The sequence below is a fragment of the Gigantopelta aegis genome, chromosome 8, assembly GCF_016097555.1.
Source record: "Gigantopelta aegis isolate Gae_Host chromosome 8, Gae_host_genome, whole genome shotgun sequence".
Taxonomy (NCBI): domain Eukaryota; kingdom Metazoa; phylum Mollusca; class Gastropoda; order Neomphalida; family Peltospiridae; genus Gigantopelta; species Gigantopelta aegis.
In genome coordinates this window covers 73,591,856-73,617,011 of record NC_054706.1, presented here as the reverse complement: position 1 = coordinate 73,617,011, position 25,156 = coordinate 73,591,856, and the positions used below count along the sequence as shown (strand labels likewise).

The 25,156-nt window shown below is 36.2% G+C and overlaps 1 protein-coding gene across 2 annotated transcripts in view; it reads left to right on the top strand.

Annotated features, from left to right (window-relative positions):
* The window catches only part of LOC121378775 (DNA topoisomerase 3-alpha-like), a 38,255-nt gene that overhangs the window by 8,205 nt on the left and 4,894 nt on the right, over positions 1-25,156 (top strand). The window contains exons 6-27 of one of the 2 annotated variants that reach the window (XM_041507086.1): positions 395-486; positions 1,303-1,473; positions 1,965-2,013; positions 2,969-3,023; positions 3,946-4,020; positions 7,116-7,296; positions 7,716-7,822; positions 8,887-8,997; positions 9,441-9,515; positions 10,904-10,954; positions 11,713-11,791; positions 13,440-13,553; positions 13,994-14,063; positions 17,152-17,180; positions 17,478-17,536; positions 18,969-19,032; positions 19,570-19,657; positions 20,198-20,297; positions 20,824-20,897; positions 23,710-23,792; positions 24,123-24,449; positions 24,970-25,072. In XM_041507086.1, the coding sequence (XP_041363020.1) occupies positions 395-486; positions 1,303-1,473; positions 1,965-2,013; positions 2,969-3,023; positions 3,946-4,020; positions 7,116-7,296; positions 7,716-7,822; positions 8,887-8,997; positions 9,441-9,515; positions 10,904-10,954; positions 11,713-11,791; positions 13,440-13,553; positions 13,994-14,063; positions 17,152-17,180; positions 17,478-17,536; positions 18,969-19,032; positions 19,570-19,657; positions 20,198-20,297; positions 20,824-20,897; positions 23,710-23,792; positions 24,123-24,449; positions 24,970-25,072 (2,157 nt within the window). The remainder of the gene's footprint in view (positions 1-394; positions 487-1,302; positions 1,474-1,964; positions 2,014-2,968; positions 3,024-3,945; positions 4,021-7,115; positions 7,297-7,715; positions 7,823-8,886; positions 8,998-9,440; positions 9,516-10,903; positions 10,955-11,712; positions 11,792-13,439; positions 13,554-13,993; positions 14,064-17,151; positions 17,181-17,477; positions 17,537-18,968; positions 19,033-19,569; positions 19,658-20,197; positions 20,298-20,823; positions 20,898-23,709; positions 23,793-24,122; positions 24,450-24,969; positions 25,073-25,156) is intronic. The other variant, XM_041507087.1, reaches the window with a different exon arrangement.

Below are 25,156 nucleotides of genomic sequence, written 5' to 3'. Positions count from 1 at the left end.
CTATAGAACACAAAGGGTTAATCAGAAAAGTAAATTATATAATCTAGTTTTCAAATATGTTTCTTGGTTATGAAAAAACTATATTTAATCAAAGTTCTTTCATATACTTTTGACAAAATGTTGCCTTGATTCTGTTACGTCGGCATCTTTGATTTTTATCAATGTCCGACACCAAAACTATTTAAACTTCACTAGATCAAAATGGGTTAATTACGGAATTTGTTATGCATGGTATTAATGCATGGTAATCCTGCCTCATACAAAACTATATTACTTTTCTTCCTAATGGGAATGACACAAAAGGAATACAAGAACAAATATTCGAATTCCATCCGACACGAAAACTAGTATTTTGAAATATGCCCAGCAGTGACAGAAGCTTGCTATTTTTCAGAGCAGTCCATCGAGCTGTGAACAACTTGGTTGAGCCGGACAAGAATGTCTCAGATGCGGTTGATGTTCGCAGTGAGTTGGATCTTAGAATAGGTTTGTTTTCTCATTTCTCACCATTCAGTTCATACAAATTAATTTGATGGATTTGTTGTGGTAACACATATTTAAAAAAAACCCACATTTAATTCTTTTGTGGGTTGTTTCTTTTTTGCATGGTTACAGCACATTTATAGTATTTCTTTTTTTTTTTTTTTTACTTTATAACTTTTAAGTCTGAAGTAACATGGAAAGAAAATATATTAAATTTGTTTTTGACCATATTTAATTAGCCTAGAAGTGGAGATAGCAGCAATTCTGTAATTTATCTTATTCAACAAGTGCCTTGTTAATTGGTCATATAAATGGGGTGTTAGCATATTTTTTTCTTCAGTTTCCATGTGTTTGATAATCATGCTTCAGTGTTATCTAATGAACATTCCTTCTTAGAAATAAGCAAGTGATTTCGGTTAATAATGTTTATCAGGGTTTCTAGATTATGGTAGCCCCACTCCCATGGCTAGTGATATTCAATGTTGGGCTAGTAAATAACTACTATTACCATGCCCGATGGCTAGTGAAATTTTTGTGGTCAAATGTTGCAGTTAAATATCTTTTGTAAATATGAATATCCTGCTCCCACCCCAACCCCCCCATGTTAGTGTTTTTAAGCTCTATCTCACCCTTTAGGTGACATATCTGATTATTACTATTATTTAGTAAAATTGTGTTAAAGTAGGACTAGTGAATTTTTAATTGTGGCTAGTAAATGTTTTAAATCACTGATCCCATAGCTAGTGGGTTTAATAAAAATTATATTATTAATAATTGTCAGACGTCCCACAGACTTCTAATGTGATGTTTTCACTCCAGGTGCTTCATTTACCCGATTTCAAACGATGAGGCTCCAAAAGGTGTTCCCTGAGGTGTTGGCCGATAAACTCATCAGTTACGGCAGCTGTCAGTTCCCGACTCTCGGCTTCGTTGTGGAGCGATACAAGCAGGTTCAGGCGTTTATCCCGGAGCCCTTCTGGAAACTCAAAGGTAGTACATTAAGTTGCACACTGTAGGGACATGTATCAAACTGTTTACAGCCCCATACCCAGGTAGTCACGGTGTGTCATGTATTACCACAATCCATTTGGATTGTTGCAGATTTATGTCAATGGAATATAATGTTTTCATGGATTGTTTTGTGTATGCTAAGTAAACTTAGTAATTAATTTTCTTACACACCTTTGTAGGAGGTGACCCATTGTAGATCAGTATTGTCATGTAGCTAAACAGAATTATTTTATAAAATAGCTATACACATAGAAACAACACATGGTTTTTGAATTGACTTTTTGGCTAATTGGTAATGAAATGTGTTCGCCAATTCAACTTTAAATCACATTTTATGATTTGACAAACACAGTTTAAATCTTGACTCTATTAAGCATTGTGATTAATGGAGTTAAAAGGAGATCAGACATATGATATCTTTATCTTTTTAATGTTATTGATCTTGTCTTCAAAATAATTTCCATTTACAGTGTCTCACCAGAAAGAAGATGAAGTGAAGGCAGAGTTTACCTGGAAAAGGTGACTATATAAATATCTATAAAATTATATTGTTGATTGTTATAGTTGTAATCAAGGCGTGACTATATAAATATCTATAACATATTATTGATTGTTATAGTTGTAATCAAGGCGTGACTATAAATATCTATAACATTATATTGTTGATTGTTACAGTTGTAATCAAGGTGTGACTATATAAATATCTATAACATAATATTGTTAATTGTTATAGTTGTAATCAAGGTGTGACTATATAAATATCTATAACATTATATTGTTGATTGTTATAGTTGTAATCAAGGCATGACTATATAAATATCTATAGCATTATATTGTTGATTGTTATAGTTGTAATCAAGGCGTGACTATAACAATCAACAATATAATGTTATAGATATTATAATTGTTTTGTTTAAATTTTATTACCAGAAGTACTATTTTATATTGAAATATAACTATTAGAATCGAGTGTATAATTCAGAATATTTCCGAATGAACACAGAACATGGTGACACGTTACGAAATGTACCAATAAATGTTCACTTCGCCTATTTTATCAAACTTCTCCCTTTACTTCTGGGAAAGGAAAAGTCACTTCTACTTTTTCAGTTGTAGATTAGGGCCTGTTTCTATGTAAGTTGCTTTAAATTTAGTTTGCAGTTCTGAAATTTGGCATCATTTCTGAGTTGTTTTAAATGATGACTTTATTTATTTTTTCACCATGAAATATTTAAAATACAAACCATGTTAAATTGTTCTTTCTTTATGTTTGTTAAACAAACTGTAATCTTTAAAATATGTTCCCTTTGTCTATGGATTCATCAGGCACTGGAAATGGCTAAAGATAGTCAGTTTTTCATTATAAATTATTTTATATCTGACATATCTGAATTGCTCTTTAGAATGGTCTTTGATTCATAAATTGCTAAACATTTTATAAAATAATGTTTTATTTTCAAATTTGACATTTCAGGGTTCGGTTGTTTGACTATCTTGCCTGTCTTGTTCTGTATGAACAGTGCATTGAGGTAGGAGTTAAAACAGTGAAGTTCTGTTGCTGGTTTATTGGATGTTTTAACACTGTCTTTACCAGCTGTTATAAGCACCATGCAGGAAGGAAGGGTTAGCTCAGTCACTTACCCCAGTTGCAAATATTAAATACATTTTAAAAAATTATTTTAATTTGGTAATATAATTTCACGTAATGAAATTTAATAGTTTAGTGTACACCCAGAGCTAGCCTTGCTCAGAGTTTCAACTGGACATTAAATATTCCATTTTATTTTAACCAAGTCAGACAGTTTGTTTTGTTTAACATAAATTAATCACCGACTGTTGGATGTTAAATATTTGGTACTTCTGACACATATTCATCAGAGGAAACCCGCTACATTTTTCCTCATGCAGCAAGGGATTTTTTGTATGCACTTTCCCACAGACAGGAAAGCACATACCACAACCTTTGACCAATTGTGGTACATTGTTGGGAATGAGAGAAAAACCCAATCATTTGAATGGATCCATCAAGGTGGTTCGGTCCTGTGACACCAGCACCTCAAGTGAGCACTCAACCGACTGAGTAAATCCCGCCCCATTGGCAGCAAACAAAAGTATACGTACTGATTCTAGTTCTTTGATTATTTCTGATTGCTAGTCGTATTCTTTAAATAACTGAGGGAAAGCTTATATTCTTGTATAGTTTATTGCAAAACAAAAACAACATTGAAAGTAAAGTTTATATTAATGTTTGTTTGTATACTCATAGAGTTATGGGAGGTTCTCTTCCATTTGATCCATTTGATGAATACATGTACCAGTTCGATAGACAGGCATGGACTCGAGCTCACAGGAACACAAATAATGATTTTTTAAATCTGTTACATGTATTAGTAATTATAGGTTGTCGAACTGTTTATAATTTGTGATCAATTGTTTATCATTAATTCCCAGAATCCAGTGGCCACTGTGGTGGACGTGAGAAGCAAGAGTAAGAGCAAGTGGAGACCTGTGGCTTTAGATACCGTGGTATGTGGCTTTAGATGCTGTGGTATGTGACTTTAGATGCCGTGGTATGTGGCTTTTGATGCCGTGGTATGTGGCCTTTGATGCCGTGGTATGTGGCTTTCAATGCCGTGGTATGTGGCTTTAAATACCGTGGTATGTGGTTTTAGATGCCATGGTATGTGGTTTTAGATACCGTGGTATGTGGCTTTAGATACCGTGGTATGTGGTTTTAGATACCGTAGTATGTGGCTTTAAATAACGTGGTATGTGGCTTTAGATATCATGGTATGTGGCTTTAGATATCATGGTATGTGGCTTTAGCAGGGTTCGTAGTAGTCTTTAAATTTCTTGAAAGTCTTTGAATGGGACTCTTTTTTTTTTTTAGGTCTTTTAAAATCTGAATTGTAATAAAAGTCTTTAAAAGTCTTAAAATTCTCACAAATCATAGCCAAAGCAAAGATGATATCTTTTACAGCTGCATGCACTTGTTATTTTCCAGTTACAAGAGTTAACCTGTCATGATACATGTAAAAAAAACCCACAATTTGTTGCCATGGACAGCAGTGTAAACAAACTGATTTGGTATTTTTATCGCATTCTATTGTCTTTGACCGCTGTGTAAAAGTCTTTGAAAGACTTTGAAAATGGTAGGTAAAAGTTTTTGAATTTGTTTGGTCTTTAAGGCTATGAACCCTGTTTAGATACAATGGTATGTGGCTTTAAATACTGTGGTAAGTGGCTTTAGATACCGTGGTATGTGGTTTTAGATACCATGGTATGTGGCTTTAGATAACGTGGTATGCCTTTGGATACCGTTATATGTGGCTTTGGATACCGTGATATGTGGCTTTGGATACCGTGGTATGTGGCTTTAGATACCATGGTATGTGGTTTTAGATACTGTGGTATGTGGCTTTAGATATTGTGGCATGTGGCTTTAGATACCGTGGTATGTGGTTTTAGATACTGTGGTATGTGGCTTTAGATATTGTGGTATGTGGCTTTAGATACCGTGGCAGGTGGCTTTAGATATTGTGGCATGTGACTTTAGATATTGTGGTATGCGGCTTTAGATACTGTGGTATGTGGCTTTAGATACTGTGGTATGTGGCTTTAGATATTGTGGTATGTGACTAGATATTGTGGTATGTGGCTTTAGATACTGTGGTATGTGGCTTTAGATACCGTGGCATGTGGCTTTAGATACTGTGGTTTGTGGCTTTAGGTAACATGGTATGTGGCTTTAGATACCGTGGTATGTGGCTATAGATACTGTGGTATGTGGCTTTAGATACCGTGGTATGTGGTTTTAGATACTGTGGTGTGACTAGATATTGTGGTATGTGGCTTTGGATACCATGGTATGTGGCTTTAAATACCGTGATATGTGGCTTTGGATACCGTGGTATGTGGCTTTAGATACCATGGTATGTGGTTTTAGATACTGTGGTATGTGGCTTTAGATATTGTGGCATGTGGCTTTAGATACCGTGGTATGTGGTTTTAGATACTGTGGTATGTGGCTTTAGATATTGTGGTATGTGGCTTTAGATACCGTGGCAGGTGGCTTTAGATATTGTGGCATGTGACTTTAGATATTGTGGTATGCGGCTTTAGATACTGTGGTATGTGGCTTTAGATACTGTGGTATGTGGCTTTAGATATTGTGGTATGTGACTAGATATTGTGGTATGTGGCTTTAGATACTGTGGTATGTGGCTTTAGATACCGTGGCATGTGGCTTTAGATACTGTGGTTTGTGGCTTTAGGTAACATGGTATGTGGCTTTAGATACCGTGGTATGTGGCTATAGATACTGTGGTATGTGGCTTTAGATACCGTGGTATGTGGTTTTAGATACTGTGGTGTGACTAGATATTGTGGTATGTGGCTTTGGATACCATGGTATGTGGCTTTAAATACCGTGGTATGTTGCTTTAGATACCATGGTATGTGGTTTTAGATACTGTGGTATGTGGCTTTAGATATTGTGGCATGTGGCTTTAGATACCGTGGCATGTGGCTTTAGATACTGTGGTATGTGGTTTTAGATAACATGGTATGTGGCTTTAGATACTATGGTATGTGGCTTTAGATACCGTGGTATGTGGCTTTAGATATTGTGGTATGTGGCTTTAGATATTGTGGTATGTGGCTTTAGATACCATGGTATGTGGCTTTAGATATTGTGGTATGTGGCTTTAGATACCATGGTATGTGGCTTTAGATATTGTGGTATGTGGCTTTAGATATTGTGGCATGTGGCTTTAGATACCGTGGCATGTGGCTTTAGATACCGTGGCATGTGGCTTTAGATACCGTGGTATGTGGTTTTAGATACTGTGGTATATGACTTTAGATATTGTGGTATGTGGCTTTAGATACCGTGGTATGTGGCTTTAGATACTGTGGTATGTGGTTTTAGATACTGTGGTATGTGACTTTGGATACCGTGGTATGTGGCTTTAGATACTGTGGTATGTGGCTTTAGATAACATGGTATGTGGTTTTAGATACCGAGGTATATGGTTTTAGATACCATGGTATGTGGCTTTAGATACCATGGTATGTTCATGAAATCAGCAACAAGTTCATCTTCAAATACAATATCTTGTGAAAATGTTTTTGATTTGATAAAAATAATTGTTTTGTTAAGCTAACTAATTTTTTATAGCTAATAACTCTGCCAGTGTCATATTGGGACGTTAACATGCAAGTAGATGAAACTATAAAAGAATTCAAATTAACTGAAGATACATCACAATCAATTACAGTACTGGTTCCATTTTGTATTCTTCTGTTATTCATCAGGGTTGAAATGAGGAAACTTGAACAGCACTATATAGTAGCTTGATTAGCATTTGGTTTCTCAGTAGCCTAATTTTCATCCAAAATTATATAAATTATTTCTCTTTTATTTTAAATTATTTCTCATTATTACTCCTATGTATAAGACCAATCTATGCACATATTTAAAACCCAGTTTATGTTTAACACCATCTCAAGTATTGAATGGGTATCCTACATATGAGTAGAGTTCACTGATTTATGTTGCAGGAACACAGCTTTGAGAATATTTGTTCTGGTTGCAAACAGTTTATTGGTATATGTTTCAGGAAATGGAAAAGTTAGCTTCGAGAAAGTTGCGCATAAATGCAAAGGAAGCAATGAAGATAGCAGAGAAGCTGTACACAAGTGGTTTTATCAGCTACCCCAGGACAGAGACGAACATGTTTCCTAAAGACCTCGATATGCAAGGCTTGATACAGGAGCAGACCCGAGACCCTCACTGGGGAGGTGAGTAGTGGTTTTATCAGCTATCCCAGGACAGAGACAAACATGTTTCCTAAAGACTGACATGCAGGGCTTGATGCAGGAGCAGACCCGAGATCCTCACTGGGGAGGTGAGTGGGTACTGGGGCAGAACAATATCAAATAGTTGCTGTTGTCAGTGTGGGTTTTTTTCATTATGGTTCATGTGGCAGTTACAAGATAGGGGAGCCTTGAATCATTGCCTTATTATAATGCTCTTCCATGAGATAAACTGCATTTCTATATTAACCATTGCTTTATTTAGATCTGTATATTTCTTCCATGAAGAACTTTTATTTTATTTTCATACTCAACCTCGGAACCTTTGACACCTTCCCCGTAGTCCTGTTGACTGGCCCAAATATTCCAACAGCCAGTGGCTATAATCTTTCACTTGTTTTCAGAGTTTGCCCAGGGTGTTCTCAACAGTGGACCTCAGCCCCGGAATGGAAACAAGACTGACAACGCCCATCCGCCCATCCACCCAATCAAATACACAGCTACACTGCAGGTCTGGTAACACTGGCTCCTTTTTTACATACACGTTAGCATGGTGAGGGTTTAGTGGGTCCGACCCCCACTTAGCTCAAGCAAATTTTCAACATATTTTCTGGGGGAGTATCACTTGACCACCCCTAAACTTTGCTCACCACAGTCTAAAATTCCTGCACACACAATTATAATATTGACATCTGTGATGCTGTACTAAGTATATCAGACACTTTGTTTTCACAGAGAAATGAACTATATGGTTAGTTTTAGTTCTTACGTTCATGTGTTAATAATTAAATATCCATTACATTCATTACAACATAACGTCATCCCATTGGTCCAGACGTAGCAATGGGAGTTTGTTAATTTCTCGATGAATGTAAAAATTATGTCGTTAGTGAACGTCATTTTATATGGGCAAGTTGTCTTATTGAGCGTTATTGTTTATGGACCAAAAATAATTAAAAATAAAGTATGGACTTTTAGACTTATTATTAGCAAGTATGATTCAAATTTAATTATAAGTATTATCTGTTATTTCTTTTACATTGATTGGGGTATCAAAAAAAAATCATCTGCAAACTTATGTGAGAACGGCTTCATTGATTCACAGTTTGTAGATGATTGTTTTTTGTTCATACCCTATTGAACATAAAATAAATAACAGACAATCCTTACTACTACAGGCCTACCAATGTTCTCACATGTTATTCCTGTGTTTTCCTACAATTGTTATATTATTGACACCTGCGTTGTTGCACTACGTTTATTATTCTCTGAGTGGTAAAGCACTTGGTCTAGGATTGATCCAGTCGGTGGGCCTATTGGGTTATTTCTCGTTCCAGCCAGTATACCACAACTGGTGTAAACAAGGCTGTGGTATGTACTATCCTGTCCGTAGACTGCTGCATATAAAAAACCCATTACTGCTAACTGGAAAGAGTAGCCCATTGTGTGTGGCGGCAGCAAGTTTCCTCTCTAATTATTTCTGTGGTTCTTAACCACATGTCCAATGCCATATAGCCATCATTACAATGTGTTGAGTTTGTCATTAAATAATAACATTCCTTCATTCCTTCCCAGGGAAATGAGCAGAAGCTGTATGAGTTCATTGTGCGTCACTTTCTCGCCTGCTGTTCTCAAGATGCCCAGGGATTTGAAACCACAGTCGAGATTGACATTGCAGAGGAGAGGGTTGGTACTGGTTATGTAGAGAATATCTATGAAGGATTTGTACATTTTGTGGATGTTAATGCAAATTTAGTAAATATTGTTGAATAGATATTTTTAAAATTTTAAATCCTTTGTTAAGTCTGCATAAAATATTAAATAATAGGTATTTGTATTTTACTTCAAGTACAGTCAAACCCGCTATAGCAGCCACCTGTATTAAGTAGCCACCTTTGTTAAGAGGCCTCATTTTTATTTTTCAAAATCGTCTAATATGCTACAAATTGACCTGCATGAAGCAGCCACCTGTCTTGAAAGGTCACTTGTTGATACTCCCTTTAGTGGCTGCATAATGCAAGTTTCACGGCACTATCAACAACACTGTTCTACACTTGACTTTATACACCTACAGTTTTTCTTATCATTTGATTAAGTTTCCAGTTTTAATAATTTAACCCATTTTTCAGTTCACTGCTCAGGGCTTGATGATCGTGGCTCGAAACTATCTTGATGTTTACCCGTATGAAAAGTGGAATGCCAAGGTATGTAACTAAATAATTTTGTCTTTTAATGTCTAGCTTTTCTTTCCACTGATTTTTATGTTAGGATTAAAATAAACATAACAGTAAAAAGAGAAAAAAATCCAAGTACATTGCAGTATAATAAGTCTTATATATAATTGTATGTGATATGTGACCAACATGAACTATAACCGGACATTTGTGTGGGTTTCCAAGGTATGTGGACAGTCTCAAAAATATAAACCCTTGAAGATATATGAAAATATCAACAAATTCTAAGAACATTTACTGCAGCTATTTATTTGCTTCGATGCACAGATCACAAGAAACTTCAAGGGAATAGTGTATTTAAGTTATTACATTCTGTACAATAAAATGCATACATACTTGTATGTGTGCTATGCTGGTAGACTAAGCCAACTTATTATACGAGTATGAATTGAACCGTCCAAACTCTAATTAAACACTACACTGTCTGACCTAGAAACCTTCTCACACAGATCTTAAAACTTTTAATGTTGATGATATATGGATAGAGAATATTCAATATGCTAAACCACAAAAATAAAATACTCTCATTTTGGAGTTGCCAAACCTTTCGTATCACGTTTATGTCCCAAGTGACATAATTAGCGAGTAATAATGAAAATTATTTCATGAGGGACATAATGGTAGCGAGTTTAACATCCTATTTATTACCCATAATCGATTTTTATCACTGAACTTGTTTGATTTACATTCCAGTAAGGTGGCTGTGCTCCAACCGTATGACATCATTGTATGATGTCTAAGTGTTATGTCCCAAGATATTTTTAACCATGTGGGTACCATCAGAAAAGAAAACTTGTGAAACAAAATTATTATTCTTTCATGAACATACAGTAATAACAATGAATAGACAGACTACTTGTCTTGAGAAATGAACGCCCAGCACAAATATAAAATGGGCTAATTGGTGTTACACCATAAGTAATGAATGTCATGTAAGAGATAAAAAAAATACAGGAAAGATACACAGAGGTCTCAACAAATACCGATTAACATAGACTCGGTTGATATTTTCCATATTAAAAAACATGAGTAGCGAATTCTATTTATCCTATAACACTTCTAAAATAACATTTTAATTTGATATTTAGTCAATCAAAGTTCTGAAGTCACCTCATAGGTAATATGATGTCACACACTTTAACTAAATCTCATCAAAACATTATGCTCAGGTATACAAGTCTTGTTAGCTGTAAGTAAATGACCCATTGACAGCAAAACATTAACTGAGTTAATAATGGTAAATATCAAATGCGTTTCTGACATAAATATTATGGGTAAGTTATAGAATAAATTTGTTTACTTACCTGATTGTGAGGTATGTGAGATTTATTTTATTTATAATTTTTTTTTTACTTCAGGAAATACCAATATACAACAAAGGTGACAGATTTGAGCCAAATTCAATTGAGGTGTGTCATCTTAATATCTGATTGAGTTGGGTTTTCAACACTTTGTTGCTTACAATTAGGACAGGTGTTTGCTTGCTCTGTATTTTATAGTTACTGTACAGATAATTGTCAATATTTTTTAAGATATGTGTTAAATTAATTATTTTAAGAAGTTTGTTTGTTTTACGACACCGCTAGAGCAGATTGATATATTAATCATCTGCTATTGGATGTCAAACATTTGGTAATTCTGACTCGTATAGTAATTAGAGAAATCCCGTTACATTTTTCTAATGCAGCAAGGGATCTTTTATATGCACCATTCCACAGACAGGATAGCACATACCACAGCCTTTGATATGCCAGTCGTGGTGCACTGACTGGAACGAAAAATAGCCTAATGGGCCTACCGACTGGAATCGATCTTTAAACTGACCGCGCATCAAGATACAGCCAAATCTTATCTAGCAGCAAACTATTAAGAGGTCACATGTTTATTCTTCAAAATCATCTACTATAGTATAAACTGACCTGTAGTAAACAGCCACCTGTCTTAAAAGACAACTTTTTATTCTTCCTCTAGTGGCTGCTTAACACAGCTTTGACTTTTCATTGGCGTATGTGTCATACTAATTTTTTTCTGCTTCAGTTAAATGATTTTCTTTGTAAGCTCTTCATTACTTGTCTTATTGCATATGCTTGGCTGTCGAGGTAGTTTCCTTTTATGCTGTGAGTGTATATATAAAATGTCTGAAGTAAGAAGAGTTGTTTTTCTGCAGATGAATCCCGGAGAAACGAGCCCACCACCTCTACTCAGTGAAGCTGATCTCATAGCTCTGATGGAGAAACATGGGATAGGTGGGGGCAGTCATTGCTTTCTTACTGGTCATGTATAGTTTTCTTTAAAAATAAACAAAAATGACTTCAGTCTAACAATGGACATGATTTACACACACATTATTTTGTTTCCTGACTAACCAGTTTAGCAGTTTTGAAGGCATTTGGTTTTTTAAAAACTAATTTGTAAATATTTACTTTAGGCCATAATAAACTAAATGTTAGATGTTCAGTGAAATGTTTTCAAAATTGGGCAGTGGGTGAAATTGTACTTTTAAAATTAATTTTCGGGGTATTAAAAATCTTGCATATCAAGAAAAAAGAAAGAAAATTGTTTGCCAATAAAAACAAAACGGGGATGGGTCTTTATTCCTGAGGAGAGTGGGGATGAAATCTCAGATTTATTTTATTAAGGCCTTATATTAAAAAAACGGGTAAAAATTTAATTATGATTGGAAACAAAATGTGAGTTGAGTCAAAGTTCATGCCTTGTAGCAAATTTTAATTTTATAGAAAATTGCTTTGTATGACTAGTCTAGTTTCTATTTACTTTTAACGTAAGATCCTGTCTAAGGAGAAATACGGTTGAAGCTCACCAGTATACATGCTGTATACTTTAACGTAAGATCCTGTCCAAGGAGAAATACGGTTGAAGCTCACCAGTATACATGCTGTATACTTTAACGTAAGATCCTGTCCAAGGAGAAATACGGTTGAAGGTCTCCAGTATACATGCTGTATACTTTAACGTAAGATCCTGTCCAAGGAGAAATACGGTTGAAGCTCTCCAGTATACATGCTGTATACTTTAACGTAAGATCCTGTCCAAGGAGAAATACGGTTGAAGCTCTCCAGTATACATGCTGTATACTTTAACGTAAGATCCTGTCCAAGGAGAAATACGGTTGAAGGTCTCCAGTATACATGCTGTATATTTTAACGTAAGATCCTGTCCAAGGAGAAATACGGTTGAAGGTCTCCAGTATACATGCTGTATACTTTAACGTAAGATCCTGTCCAAGGAGAAATACGGTTGAAGGTCTCCAGTATACATGCTGTATATTTTAACGTAAGATCCTGTCCAAGGAGAAATACGGTTGAAGGTCTCCAGTATACATGCTGTATACTTTTAAACGGTTTCACTAATCAGTATTAGAGCCATAACAAATTACATGTTGATTTATTGTAATTTATAATCTTCCTTCAAACATTTGTAAGGCAAAAAGGTGAATGATTTAGAAATTAATGGAATGTTTGATTAATAAATACTTGATGGTGTGGGTCATGTTGCCATCTTTGGCTAAAAGACTGAAAGAAGTGTAGTGTTATCATCATCAGTGTCAAACCAGCTGAAGACACTCTTATTCATTGGCTGGATGTAGCCCAATAGCCCCGGTTTACGATCGATCCCCATTGGTGGACCGATCGAGCTATTTCTCGTTCCAGCCAGTGCTCCACAACTGGTATATCAAAGACCGTGTTATGTGCTATCCTGTCTGTGGGATGGTGCATATGAAAGATCCCTTCCTACTAATGGAAAAATGTGGCGGGTTTCCTCTAAAACTGTATGTCCAAATTACCAAATGTTTGACATCCAGTAGCCGATGATTAATATATCAATGTGCTCTAGTGGTGTTAAACAAAACAAACTTTTAACTGTGTTATTCAGGAACTGATGCAACTCACGCCGAACATATTGAGACAATCAAAAACAGATCATACGTCGGGGTGCGGCCTGATGGAAGATTTGTGCCGGGTCACTTGGGAATGGGTCTCGTTGAAGGTAAACTGGAAATATCTTAACTAATTATTACTGATTTTCTCTGGTAGTATCTTAAATTTTGTTGGTGTTAATCATATTGGACGAGCCCATGATATTTGTTTTATTTTTTATAAAACATATTTTATGGCATATCAAATTTGGTACATGTCTTGTCAGTTTATAGTGTTGGCAGCTATGTGACAAATTTAATTTGATTATGTTAGCTGTTTGTAGTCTGTCATTACATATGGATATAAACTGACCAATCTTTTTTTGATGTGTATGGCTGTAATTTTTATGACCATTAAATATTGTAGTTAGTATCATGTCTTGTTTCGTTAGGCAAGTTTCAGAGATCAGTAACAATTTTAATAGGTTAATTAGTACTTGCTACTTAATGTTTAATAAAACGTCATGTTATCTATTCAAAATATTTCTGTAATTGTATATTATTTTTGTAGGTTACGATGAGATGGGGTATGCAATGTCTAAGCCACACTTACGAGCAGAACTAGAATCAGATCTTAAACTGTGAGACTTGCATTTTCAATAACACGTGCTGTTATCAGCCCCTTCCCGCACCACCTTCCACGCCATATATGATCTTAATGTTTGGTCCGTAACATGTGCCGTTGATCAGCCCCCTCCCACACCACCTTCCACTCCAATAACATGTGCCGTTATCAGCCCCCTCCCGCACCATCTTCCACGCCATATATAATCCTAATGTTTGGTCCGTAACATGTGCCGTTGATCAGCCCCCTCCCACACCACCTTCCACTCCATATATGATCCTAATGTTTGGTCCGTAACATGTGCCATTGATCAGCCCCCTCCCACACCACCTTCCACTCCAATAACACGTGCTGTTATCAGCCCCCTCCTGCACCACCCTCCACTCCATATATGATCTTAATGTTTGGTCTGTAACACGTGCCGTTGATCAGCACCCTCCCACACCACCCTCCACTCCATATATGATCCTAATGTTTGGTCTGTAACACGTGTCGTTGATCAGCCCCTCCCACACCACCCTCCACTCCATATATCATCCTAATGTTTGGTCTGTAACACGTGCCGTTGATCAGCCCCTCCCACACCACCCTCCATGCCAATAATATGTGCCGTTGATCAGCCCCCTCCCACACCACCCTCCACGCCAATAATATGTGCCGTTGATCAGCCCCCTCCCACACCACCCTCCACTCCATATATAATCCTAATGTTTGGTCCGTAACATGTGCCGTTGATCAGCCCCCTCCCACACCACCCTCCACGCCAATAATATGTGCCGTTAATCAGCCCCTCCCACACCACCTTCCACCTCAATAACACGTGCCATTGATCAGCCCCCTTCCCACACCACCCTCCACTCCATATATGATCCTAATGTTTGGTCCGTAACGTGCCATTGATCAGCCCCTTCCGCGCCACCTTCCACTCCATATATCATCCTAATGTTTGGTCCGTAACATGTGCCGTTGATCAGCCCCCTTCCACGCCACCTTCCACTCCATATATGATCCTAATGTTTGGTCCATAACATGTGCCATTGATCAGCCCCCTCCCACACCACCTTCCACTCCATATATCATCCTAATGTTAGTCCGTAACATATGCCATTGATCAGCCCCCTTCCGCACCACCCTCCACTCCAATAACATGTGCTGTTGATCAGCACCCCTCTCGCACCACCTTCCACTCCATATATCATCCTAATGTTTGGTCCGTAACATGTGCTGTTGATCAGCCCCTCCCGCACCACCCTCCACTCCAATAACGTGCTGTTGATCAGCCCCCTCCCACACCACCCTCCACTCCAATAACATGTGCTGTTGATCAGCACCCCTCCCGCACCACCTTCCACTCCATATATCATCCTAATGTTTGGTCCGTAACATGTGCTGTTGATCAGCCCCTCCCGCACCACCCTCCACTCCAATAACGTGCTGTTGATCAGCCCCCTCCCACACCACCCTCCACTCCAATAACATGTGCTGTTGATCAGCACCCCTCCCGCACCACCTTCCACTCCATATATCATCCTAATGTTTGGTCCGTAACATGTGCTGTTGATCAGCCCCTCCCGCACCACCCTCCACTCCAATAACGTGCTGTTGATCAGCCCCCTCCCACACCACCCTCCACTCCAATAACATGTGCTGTTGATCAGCACCCCTCCCGCACCACCTTCCACTCCATATATCATCCTAATGTTTGGTCCGTAACATGTGCTGTTGATCAGCCTCTCCCGCACCACCCTCCACTCCAATAACGTGCTGTTGATCAGCCCCCTCCCGCACCACCTTCCACTCCATGTATGATTCTAATGTTTGGTCCGTAACATGTAATATCCTGTCTTGTGTTGCCCACCAAAGAATCTTCTTTTGTCACTGAATGTTCTGTGTTAATTGTACAAAATCATTATCATAACAATGTTTAGAGAGAAAAAAGCCCAGTCATCACATACTGACACTTTAACAAATAAAAAACGCGTAATTTTAGAGTTAATAAAAAAACATGATTATTCCTGCTAACTGGGGGCAGCCATTTTGTTTAGTTTTTGTGACGTCCGGTGGTATAGCTTGGGGCGAAGTGACGTCAGGTCCGTCCATCTGCTCTATGCACAGTGTAAACAAACGCTCTAATTTACGACAAGGCGCTTCGCTTTCATCAACCTGACTTGTAAAACAACATAAATGACTTGACAGTATAATAAACTATTTAACTAAATATATTTCAATTTGTATCAATAGAACGAAATGGAGTTACAGTATTTTTCTTTTTTTAAACATCCAAAGAAAAAAATGCATATTATTAGGCCTATTGGTATGCTATGTTCGAGCAAAAACAACCACTCATGATACCCAAGTGATAATTTTCTTTTCTTTGGGACTACGTAATTGGTAAGTTTTGTGATTTTAGATGGGAAAGTTTACTTAATCAAGGATTTTACAGAATTACTTACAGTAATAAAGCAGGACAGCTGATCTATTACGATTAGAGGGGTGTCCATGTGGTTAACACACAATACCCTGTGATCTTAATAAAAGAGGCACGTCTTTTTAGTGTCTGGGGACTGTCTAAATATACACCTGCCAATCAGGAACCACAGGTACAGGCCATGGAAAGAAAAGACCAATTAACTAAGAAAACACTGATTATCATTTCAGTACATGGGTTAATTTATGTACAAACCATAATACAATTATTTCAACACTTTGACAATGGTGGTTTATTTTGTATTACAAATAATATATAATTGTCGCTGGCTTACTGGGATGACTATTATTACAGAATATTGCGATCAGGTATGTTTTGTTTCTTCAGTTCGAAGACTAATTCCTGACATGATACGTTAGGTATTACGTAACCACCAGCTCGCCAGAGGGCGTATTCACTGGGATGATACAAAATGGCTGCGCCTGTTATATATAATAGCCGTCACATTTAACCGTTTTATTAATTAACTATACGATTATACTTGTTGATATTAAGCAATAATGTGCATTATATATCATTGAATATACCAGGTCAAATGCCTTGATTGTCCCTTCCTTTAATGTTGTTTTCAAGATTTGAAAAATGTCTTAATGTGTTGTATTTGTTTCTTTTTCAGAATATGTGAAGGAAGAAAAAACAAAGATGGTAAAAGATTTTGTTTTATGGATACATCCTCCATTATTTGGCCATTTTTAATAAAAAAGGAAGTAAATATATACATTTATGAATTTCATAACTATTGTGTTTATTGACTAATTCAATATACAATTTTAAACTGATTTCCTTATCAATTGCTTAATTGCCATTTTTTAATGTTTAAATAGAGGTATGTCAATTATTTCCATAATGTGTCAATGCATTGCAGTTGTTGTTTTTTAAATACATCTTTTTGCACATTTTGGTCTAGAAATATTAATGTTTAATTTGATGTTGTTTTTCCAGTAGTCTTGCAAGATCAGGTTAGGAAATACAAAGAGGTGTTTCTGGAAGCAACTCGACAGGTAAATTAATATATAAAAGCTATGTCATGGGTTTTTTCAAATATGATTTTTATCTCAACGAGTGATGTGTAAAAAACATATTTTCACGAATTGTGATTGACATAGAAATTGTATTTGAAAAAAACAGCATGAAATGGTCTATTTATTATATATATATCTTTCCTCATTTTGTACAATATCTATAAATTTGTGTTAATATCTTTCACTTATCCTATCGAAAACACATAACGCTATGATATATTTCTTCCGGTTGAACTTTTGCTGAAAATTTATGTGACCATAGAATTTTTAAAAGAAATACGAATCCAAATTATTTAATTGATTTAATTATTAAATTAATAATTATTTAATAATACTTCTGTGCAAACATACCTGACAAAGTGATCCTCCAAGAAAACCTCTCAGAAATAAAACTAATCGAACACCATATTTAATTTTAACTTACACACCATGACAGGACATTGTGTCATCATTATTTAGCTTCGTATTCAGTAGGTTTTAGATATTTTATTGTAATTGCGCTTCCATTTTTTATAGGTACAATTGTTCAATATACTTTTCTTTTTCTTTTTTTCAAATACGATTGGATGGTAATCATCAAATTTAAACACGAAGAAGTGACACTGGCCTCACTAATCAAAAATAATAATTCACAAGGGAGATAATTGAATCATGAATTTGTTCACAATAATATAAATATGATTTCTATATTTTCACTGTAACTAAACTACATTGAAAATATGACTTTTCTCCAAATATTACTTTGATGTTTTTTTTTAGATCTATCTATTTCATTGCTATGTACATAATAAATCTCAGTACTACTTTGTTTCATAAAGTTATCCGGCAATAAAGCAAAGTCATAAACTACTACTATTAGGATATTGCTTGTCTGACTAGACTAATTTACTTTGACTATATATTTGACTGGCCTCGGTGGCGTCGTGGCAGGCCATCGGTCTACAGGCTGGTAGGTACTGGGTTCAGATCCCAGTCGAGGCATGGAATTTTTAATCCAGATACCGACTCCAAACCCTGAGTGAGTGCTCCGCAAGGCTCAATGGGTAGGTGTAAACCACTTGCACCGACCAGTGATCCATAACTGGTTCAACAAAGGCCATGGTTTGTGCTATCCTGCCTGTGGGAAACACAAATAAAAGATCCCTTGCTGCCTGTCGTAAAAGAGTAGCCTATGTGGCGACAGCGGGTTTCCTCTAAAAAAAATCTGTGTGGTCCTTAACCATATGTCTGACGCCATATAACCGTAAATAAAATGTGTTGAGTGCGTCGTTAAATAAAACACTTCTTTCTTGACTATATATTCAATATGAAAATAATGCAGGACATGTAGCAAACTTTATTTATTTAGGAATTAACATATTTAAGTATTTTTGGATGAGTGTACTGTGTTAACTAGTGTATTTCTTTCCAGGCAGTCAAACTGGATGACGCTTTAGCTCAGTACCTGGGACAAGCCAACCCGGTGAATCAGTCAGGTATGCGATGATTGGTCACAATTAATATATACTCCACAAAATTCAATAAGGACCTGGGCCCATATTTTTGAAGCAATCTTAGTGCTACGAAATTGTAAAGCCATCGTAAACTATGATGTTTGCTGTAGTGACATCATAGCCTATGATGGTTTTACAATTTCATAGCATTAAGACATTGAGTAATTTTCACCAATGAAAAAAGCAAGCTCTGTACATCCAAAAAACATGTGTCTTTTGTACCATAATATATAAATTAAAATGTGTACTGGCCCTTAATTGATTTAGTTGAGTATAGTATATTACACTGAGAAATCTGAACTACTACAGACATGAAGGTGACCAGAAATACATTCAACATACATATAGTCGTATTCTCAGCAAGATTTTTATTAATTAAAAAAGTCTGTATTGACCCAAAACATGTTTAAATGGCTACACATTCTGGATAGTCCCTGTCACTGGTTGTTGTTGTTTTTTTGTAGTTTATTGGGTAAGCATGTTTTTCGTAGATTTACACCGACTAATATTGTTCTGTAGATGTTGAAGTGACGGGACCCGCTCCTGTCTGTCCATGCCCCCAGTGTGGCTCTCAAATGGTCTTGAGAACAAAGAAAGATGGAAAAGGGTACGTACAGTTTTCAATATTGATGAGAACTGTAAGTCTTGTTTGTGATCAGCTGCAGACTAAATAAAAATGTCTACTAAATACAGTCGTACCTGCGTTAAGCAGCCAAGAGAGTATCAAAAAAGAGTTTTAAGATAGGTTGCTGCTAAATGTAGGCCCACTTGTACTGTATTGTGCATTATCTGTTTTGGAGGAATAGCCAGGTGGACTTACATTAGGTGGCTGCTTAATGGAGATGGCAGATTTAACAGGTATGACTATGTTGTAAACAAAATTTCACAGCAGTCACTATCTAACATTAATAAAACTAATGTTACTGATGATTAACTAGTTGATAATCCATTGAAAATTGACTATCACCTATTGTATAACATTTTAGAATGGTGTAACAATCTTTAAAACTTACATAGCAAATTGCAAAGCAAAATTGAAAAAAACTAAAATTCTCTGTAGTTTTTCGCTAACAGCTGCCAGTGTCATATCAAATGTAATATTTGAAATAATGTAGTAAATATTAACTGACTGTTAACGTCTGTACAGGTTTTTTATCGGGTGTGTGGCTTATCCCCAGTGTCGTAACGTCATCTGGCTGCCTGATTCGGTACTGGAGGCGAGTGCACAAGATGCAGTGTGTGATAAGGTTTGTTTTCATAGTTGTTCATGAAAATTAATGGAATAATTGTTTCCTTTGCCCATTGCTTACGCAAGTCCAGCACATTTTTTATCATTATTAAATTTAGGATTTTATTTATATAGTCATTTTATTTATATAGTCATTTCTAATTATGCAAATTGAAATGGGTTATCTGAAGAAGAAAAAGAGGAATAATCCATAAAGGTTTTATGCAAAGATTTAGCTTTTATATCTAGTGTACACATTATATCTTCAATTTGGTTCTAAGATATTTTCATTGAGTAATATTGAAAAATGTTTGTGTTCTGACAGAATCCATAGTTCAAGGGTGGGTTTTTTTATTGTTGTTATATATTAGTTTGGTGTTCATTCATGACTGTTTTTTTTAGAGATGTCATTAGAATATTTCAGTACCATTTTTATCAACTATTTTACTGTCAGGTGGCATATTACTAATACATGCTGAAAACTGTACTTTAAAACTTAGATTACAGTTACTAATTTATTTGTCTACATTTATTCACATTTTCAGTGCACTCCTGGGCCTGTCCACATGGTGAAATTCAAATTCCGAAGAGGTTCCGTGCCTCCTATGATACCACTAGAGTACGTTGTGTTGTTTGTGTTGGAACTGTTCTAGAAATTTGTAAATGTGTATAGGGAAGGCATGTACTAATATCTTTTCACTGTACTGGTGATGAGTCTGTGAGAAGTTTTCTACCTACAAATAATGCCAAATCAATTTATTTAATGTATCATTAGACACCCTCCCCTCCAAGAACTTGATTATTTAATGTATCATTAGTGGTAGACACCCTCCCCTCCAAGAACTTGATTATTTAATGTATCATTAGTGGTAGACACCCTCCCCTCCAAGAACTTGATTATTTAATGTATCATTAGTGGTAGACACCCTCCCCTCCAAGAACTTGATTATTTTGCAGCTCTTTTGTTTGTTTAAAGGGACATACCCTAGGTTTTAAACACTAAGGAATAGTTTTGACTATTAGAGCCAAATGAAATCATACTTAGATTTTGTTTAGATTATCCATTTCCATACATTGACCATCCTGGTGATTTTAATATCACAAAAGGCATTTCTTATATTTTTAAAAATGCTCATGGGCTGAAACTAGGGTTTGTCTCTTGAACACTACCTCAGCACATTGTTAACTATGGTTATTTTGTGTCTGGCATGGCTATATTGACACTTGGATTAGAGAGAAACAGAAACCCCCCCAGCTGCTGCCACATAGGTTACTCTTCATGATAAAGCAGCAAGGGATATTATATTTGCATTTTCCTAGGATGTTAGATACAATGGCCTTTCGTGTGTGAGTCGTGTGATAGGAAAAAACCCAAAGGGTCATCGATCATGCTATCTTTCTCACTTTAGGCACTCTTAAGAATTAACTCTTTTATAGTAAGATACAATTTGAATTGGTTCTTTTATATATGGGATATTCAGGGCTTTAGATTGCAAGTCAAGGCGATAAATGTACCTAAAATATGTTCATTGCATAATATCTAGGGTCCGTTCCTTTAAAAAATATTATGAATTAAGCAGTGCTCTACAAAGCAAGTTCAAATTTACTCTTCCCTGGCCAGTAAAGTGTAATATTTTAGTCGCCAGCCACTTGTATTTTGTAGCCAGCTAATATATACTTGTAATTAAATCGATTCATCTGCCATTTTACGGCACATTACTAATGTCGTAATTGTTGTTAGGACCGCATTCGAATGAACTCGTGAAGGAATAATTCCTAGTTACTGTTTGTGTCTGGTTCCACTAAAACAGTGAACGACTATTAAATATCATTAGCAAATTCCGTACCCAATAATTTTATCAAACGAAATTAAGAGAATTACTATTTTAATGGCACTGCTAAGATATGCATTTAAATTGCAGTACTCATTAAAAGTTAAATAAAAGCATTGTGATAATATCTACCAGGCTTCAATGTGTTACTAGTAGTTACCAATCGGCTACCTTACTTTTGGTTTAAATAATATTTATTTTCGTCACATAAATACTGTTTTGTAAATAGCTGTGTCTTTAAAGCCATCTAAAGTCTAGTCATGAAAATAGAAACATGTTTTCATCCTCCACTGGTGAACATGACTGCCGACGTGATTAAAATGACATTCACGACTGGAGAAGTCGTTATCATGGAGGGACCCGTTATCATGATAAGCACGAGACGATTGGAGTGCAGCATCACACATATATAAGTCGACTTTTAAAATAATTAACATTTGAGTTTCCAACAGACAAGTAAAGACACACAGTGACTCAACAATATCATTTTAATACATAAATAAAACCGGGCTCTAAATGGGACAGGACCCACTTGGTCCAAAACAGAACTGGGGCTGAATTATTTCTAAACGCTTGAAATTCAAGTTAAGGGAGATAATATCATAACGAAGTATTACCTCCCTTAACGTCACCATATTTACTCTTGAATACCAGGCCTTGACCGTAACCTTTTTCAGTGGTAGCCCACCCATCTACCAGGTTATAAAATCTGGTAGCCCCATAATTTTAATAAATTAATAATAATAATAATAATTTATTTATTATTTATTTAAACATGTTTTAGGTGGATATTTTACATATTTAAGTGTCGTGTTGATTGTGAAGTAACTGGATGTGCCACAAAAATCTAGTAGACCGGCGGACTACTGAGTTTAGACATCTGGTAGCCCGAGCAACAAATTGGTAGCCAAAACACCCCGGGCTACTACTAAGCCCTGAATACTGTAAAATTGTTATTCATAGTCCGATATAACTTGTTTCAAACTTCTATTTTTCAAACAAACTACTGATAGAAAAGACGTTTTATGGGAGATCAATTGCTACTGGTACACTGTGTTTTCCGATGTCCAGTTTTGTTTACAGATTAAAGTAAAATTATTGGACAATCGCCAACTGGCGAATGTGATTTTATTTTTTAGACGCCAGGGAATTTTTTTAAGAGTTTTTTTTTTTTTTTAGAGTATTTTACTCGCTTTTTAGAGCACTGTTAAGCAACATTTTATGTTTTATTTTTATGAACATTTTAGGTGAATTATATTTCTTGTTGTATTTATAGCTGGGCATATTAACACATCATGGGCCTTGGTGGTGTTATCGTTAAGCCATCAGACATAAGGCTGGTAGGTACAGGGTTCGCAATCCGATACCGGCTCTCACCCAGAGCGAGTTTTAACGACTCAGTGGGTAGGTGTATGGCCACTACACACTCTTCTTTCTCACTAATCACTAACAATTAACAACTAACCCACTGTCCTGGACAGACTGTCCAGATCGCTGAGGTATATGCCCAGGACAGCGTGCTTGAACCTTAATTGGATATAAGCACAAAAATAAGTTGAAATGAATAAATAAATTAACAAGTGATTTTGTTTGTTTTAGCTATGTTGGTTGTATTGGTGGGTGTGATGAGATGCTTAAACAATCCCTTGACTTGCCGACATTCCCTCAAAGACCAGCACACAGTAAGCAGCAATAGGTTTTTTCTGTCACAATCTTTGTGTTTTAAAATTATATTCTATCCAATTTTATAAGATTCCTGTACCTTTATGACTCAATTATTTTCTGTCGTGAACATTGCTATCTCATGAATTACTGTTAAAAATGATTGGAAAATGACATTAAATACAAGCATTCCTCCATCTGTAACAAGATTTTAACATTGTTTTACATCATTTAGTTCAGTATTAAACGGGTGAAATGTCAGAAAGCAGATTATTTATATCCCCTAACTCTCTACTTTATAAAATACGATTGGGTACGCTGACATTATTTTATTACTTGATTTACTCTAGACACTGGACAGCGAAATGCAGCAGGCAATATTCCTCACACTAACAATGCAGCTCCAGTGAGACGCCAATCTACGACCACTAACAGCAACAACACAAGTTTCTTTGATTTACCAGCAAGTCGACCAAGTGTGACATCCAATCATGCCAATAGAAGTGTGCCCAGGCTACCGAGGGGAGATGCCTCCCGGGTGCCACTAACAAACATGAACAGTGTGAATGTGGGTGGGTTAAACAGTGGTGATTCTGGAGCTGGGGGATCTGCAATTGTCTGTAATTGTGGCACTGATGCCATTCTACTGACAGTCAAGAAAGAAGGACCAAATAAAGGTTAGAAATTTTATTGTATTCATAACAAAAAACATTATTTGTTACAAATATTTGGTAAAGTAACAAGTGGTGATGCTACAAGGGGGGCATTTGTAATTATCAACATTTTTATGAGGGTACAATTGTGCTATTTCTCGTTCCAGCCAGTGCACCATGACTGGTGTATTAAAGGCTGTGGTATGTGCTATCCTGTCTGTGGGATGGTGCATATAAAAGATCCCTTGCAGCTTGCTACTAATGGAAAAATGTAGTGGGTTTCCTCTCTACGACTATATGTCTAAATTACCAAACGTTTGACATCCAATAGCCATGGTTAATAAATCAATATGCTCGTGGTAAAATTTCTTCTTCTTTTTTTCATAACTCACTTTCATCTCTGCACATTTGAAGTAAGTTGTCTCTTTTACTTACATCTTTTTGTTGTACAATTCCACTTAAGTGTTCATGTCCATCCAACATCAACAGGTTCTTGTATCTCAACCGAAAAATGTTTGTTATTATTTACTTCATTTCCTTGAAGGGCGACAGTTTTACAAATGCCAAAAACCCACTGGGTCTGGATGTTCTTTCTTTCTGTGGCAAGATGAAAGTGGTGGAAAGAATAACAGTTCTGCTAACAACAGGTATTGATGCTGTATCCATTGTTGTCCTGCATTCTAGTAGTATGAGAGGGGCAGGGATATAGCTCAGTCGGTAGAGCACTCACC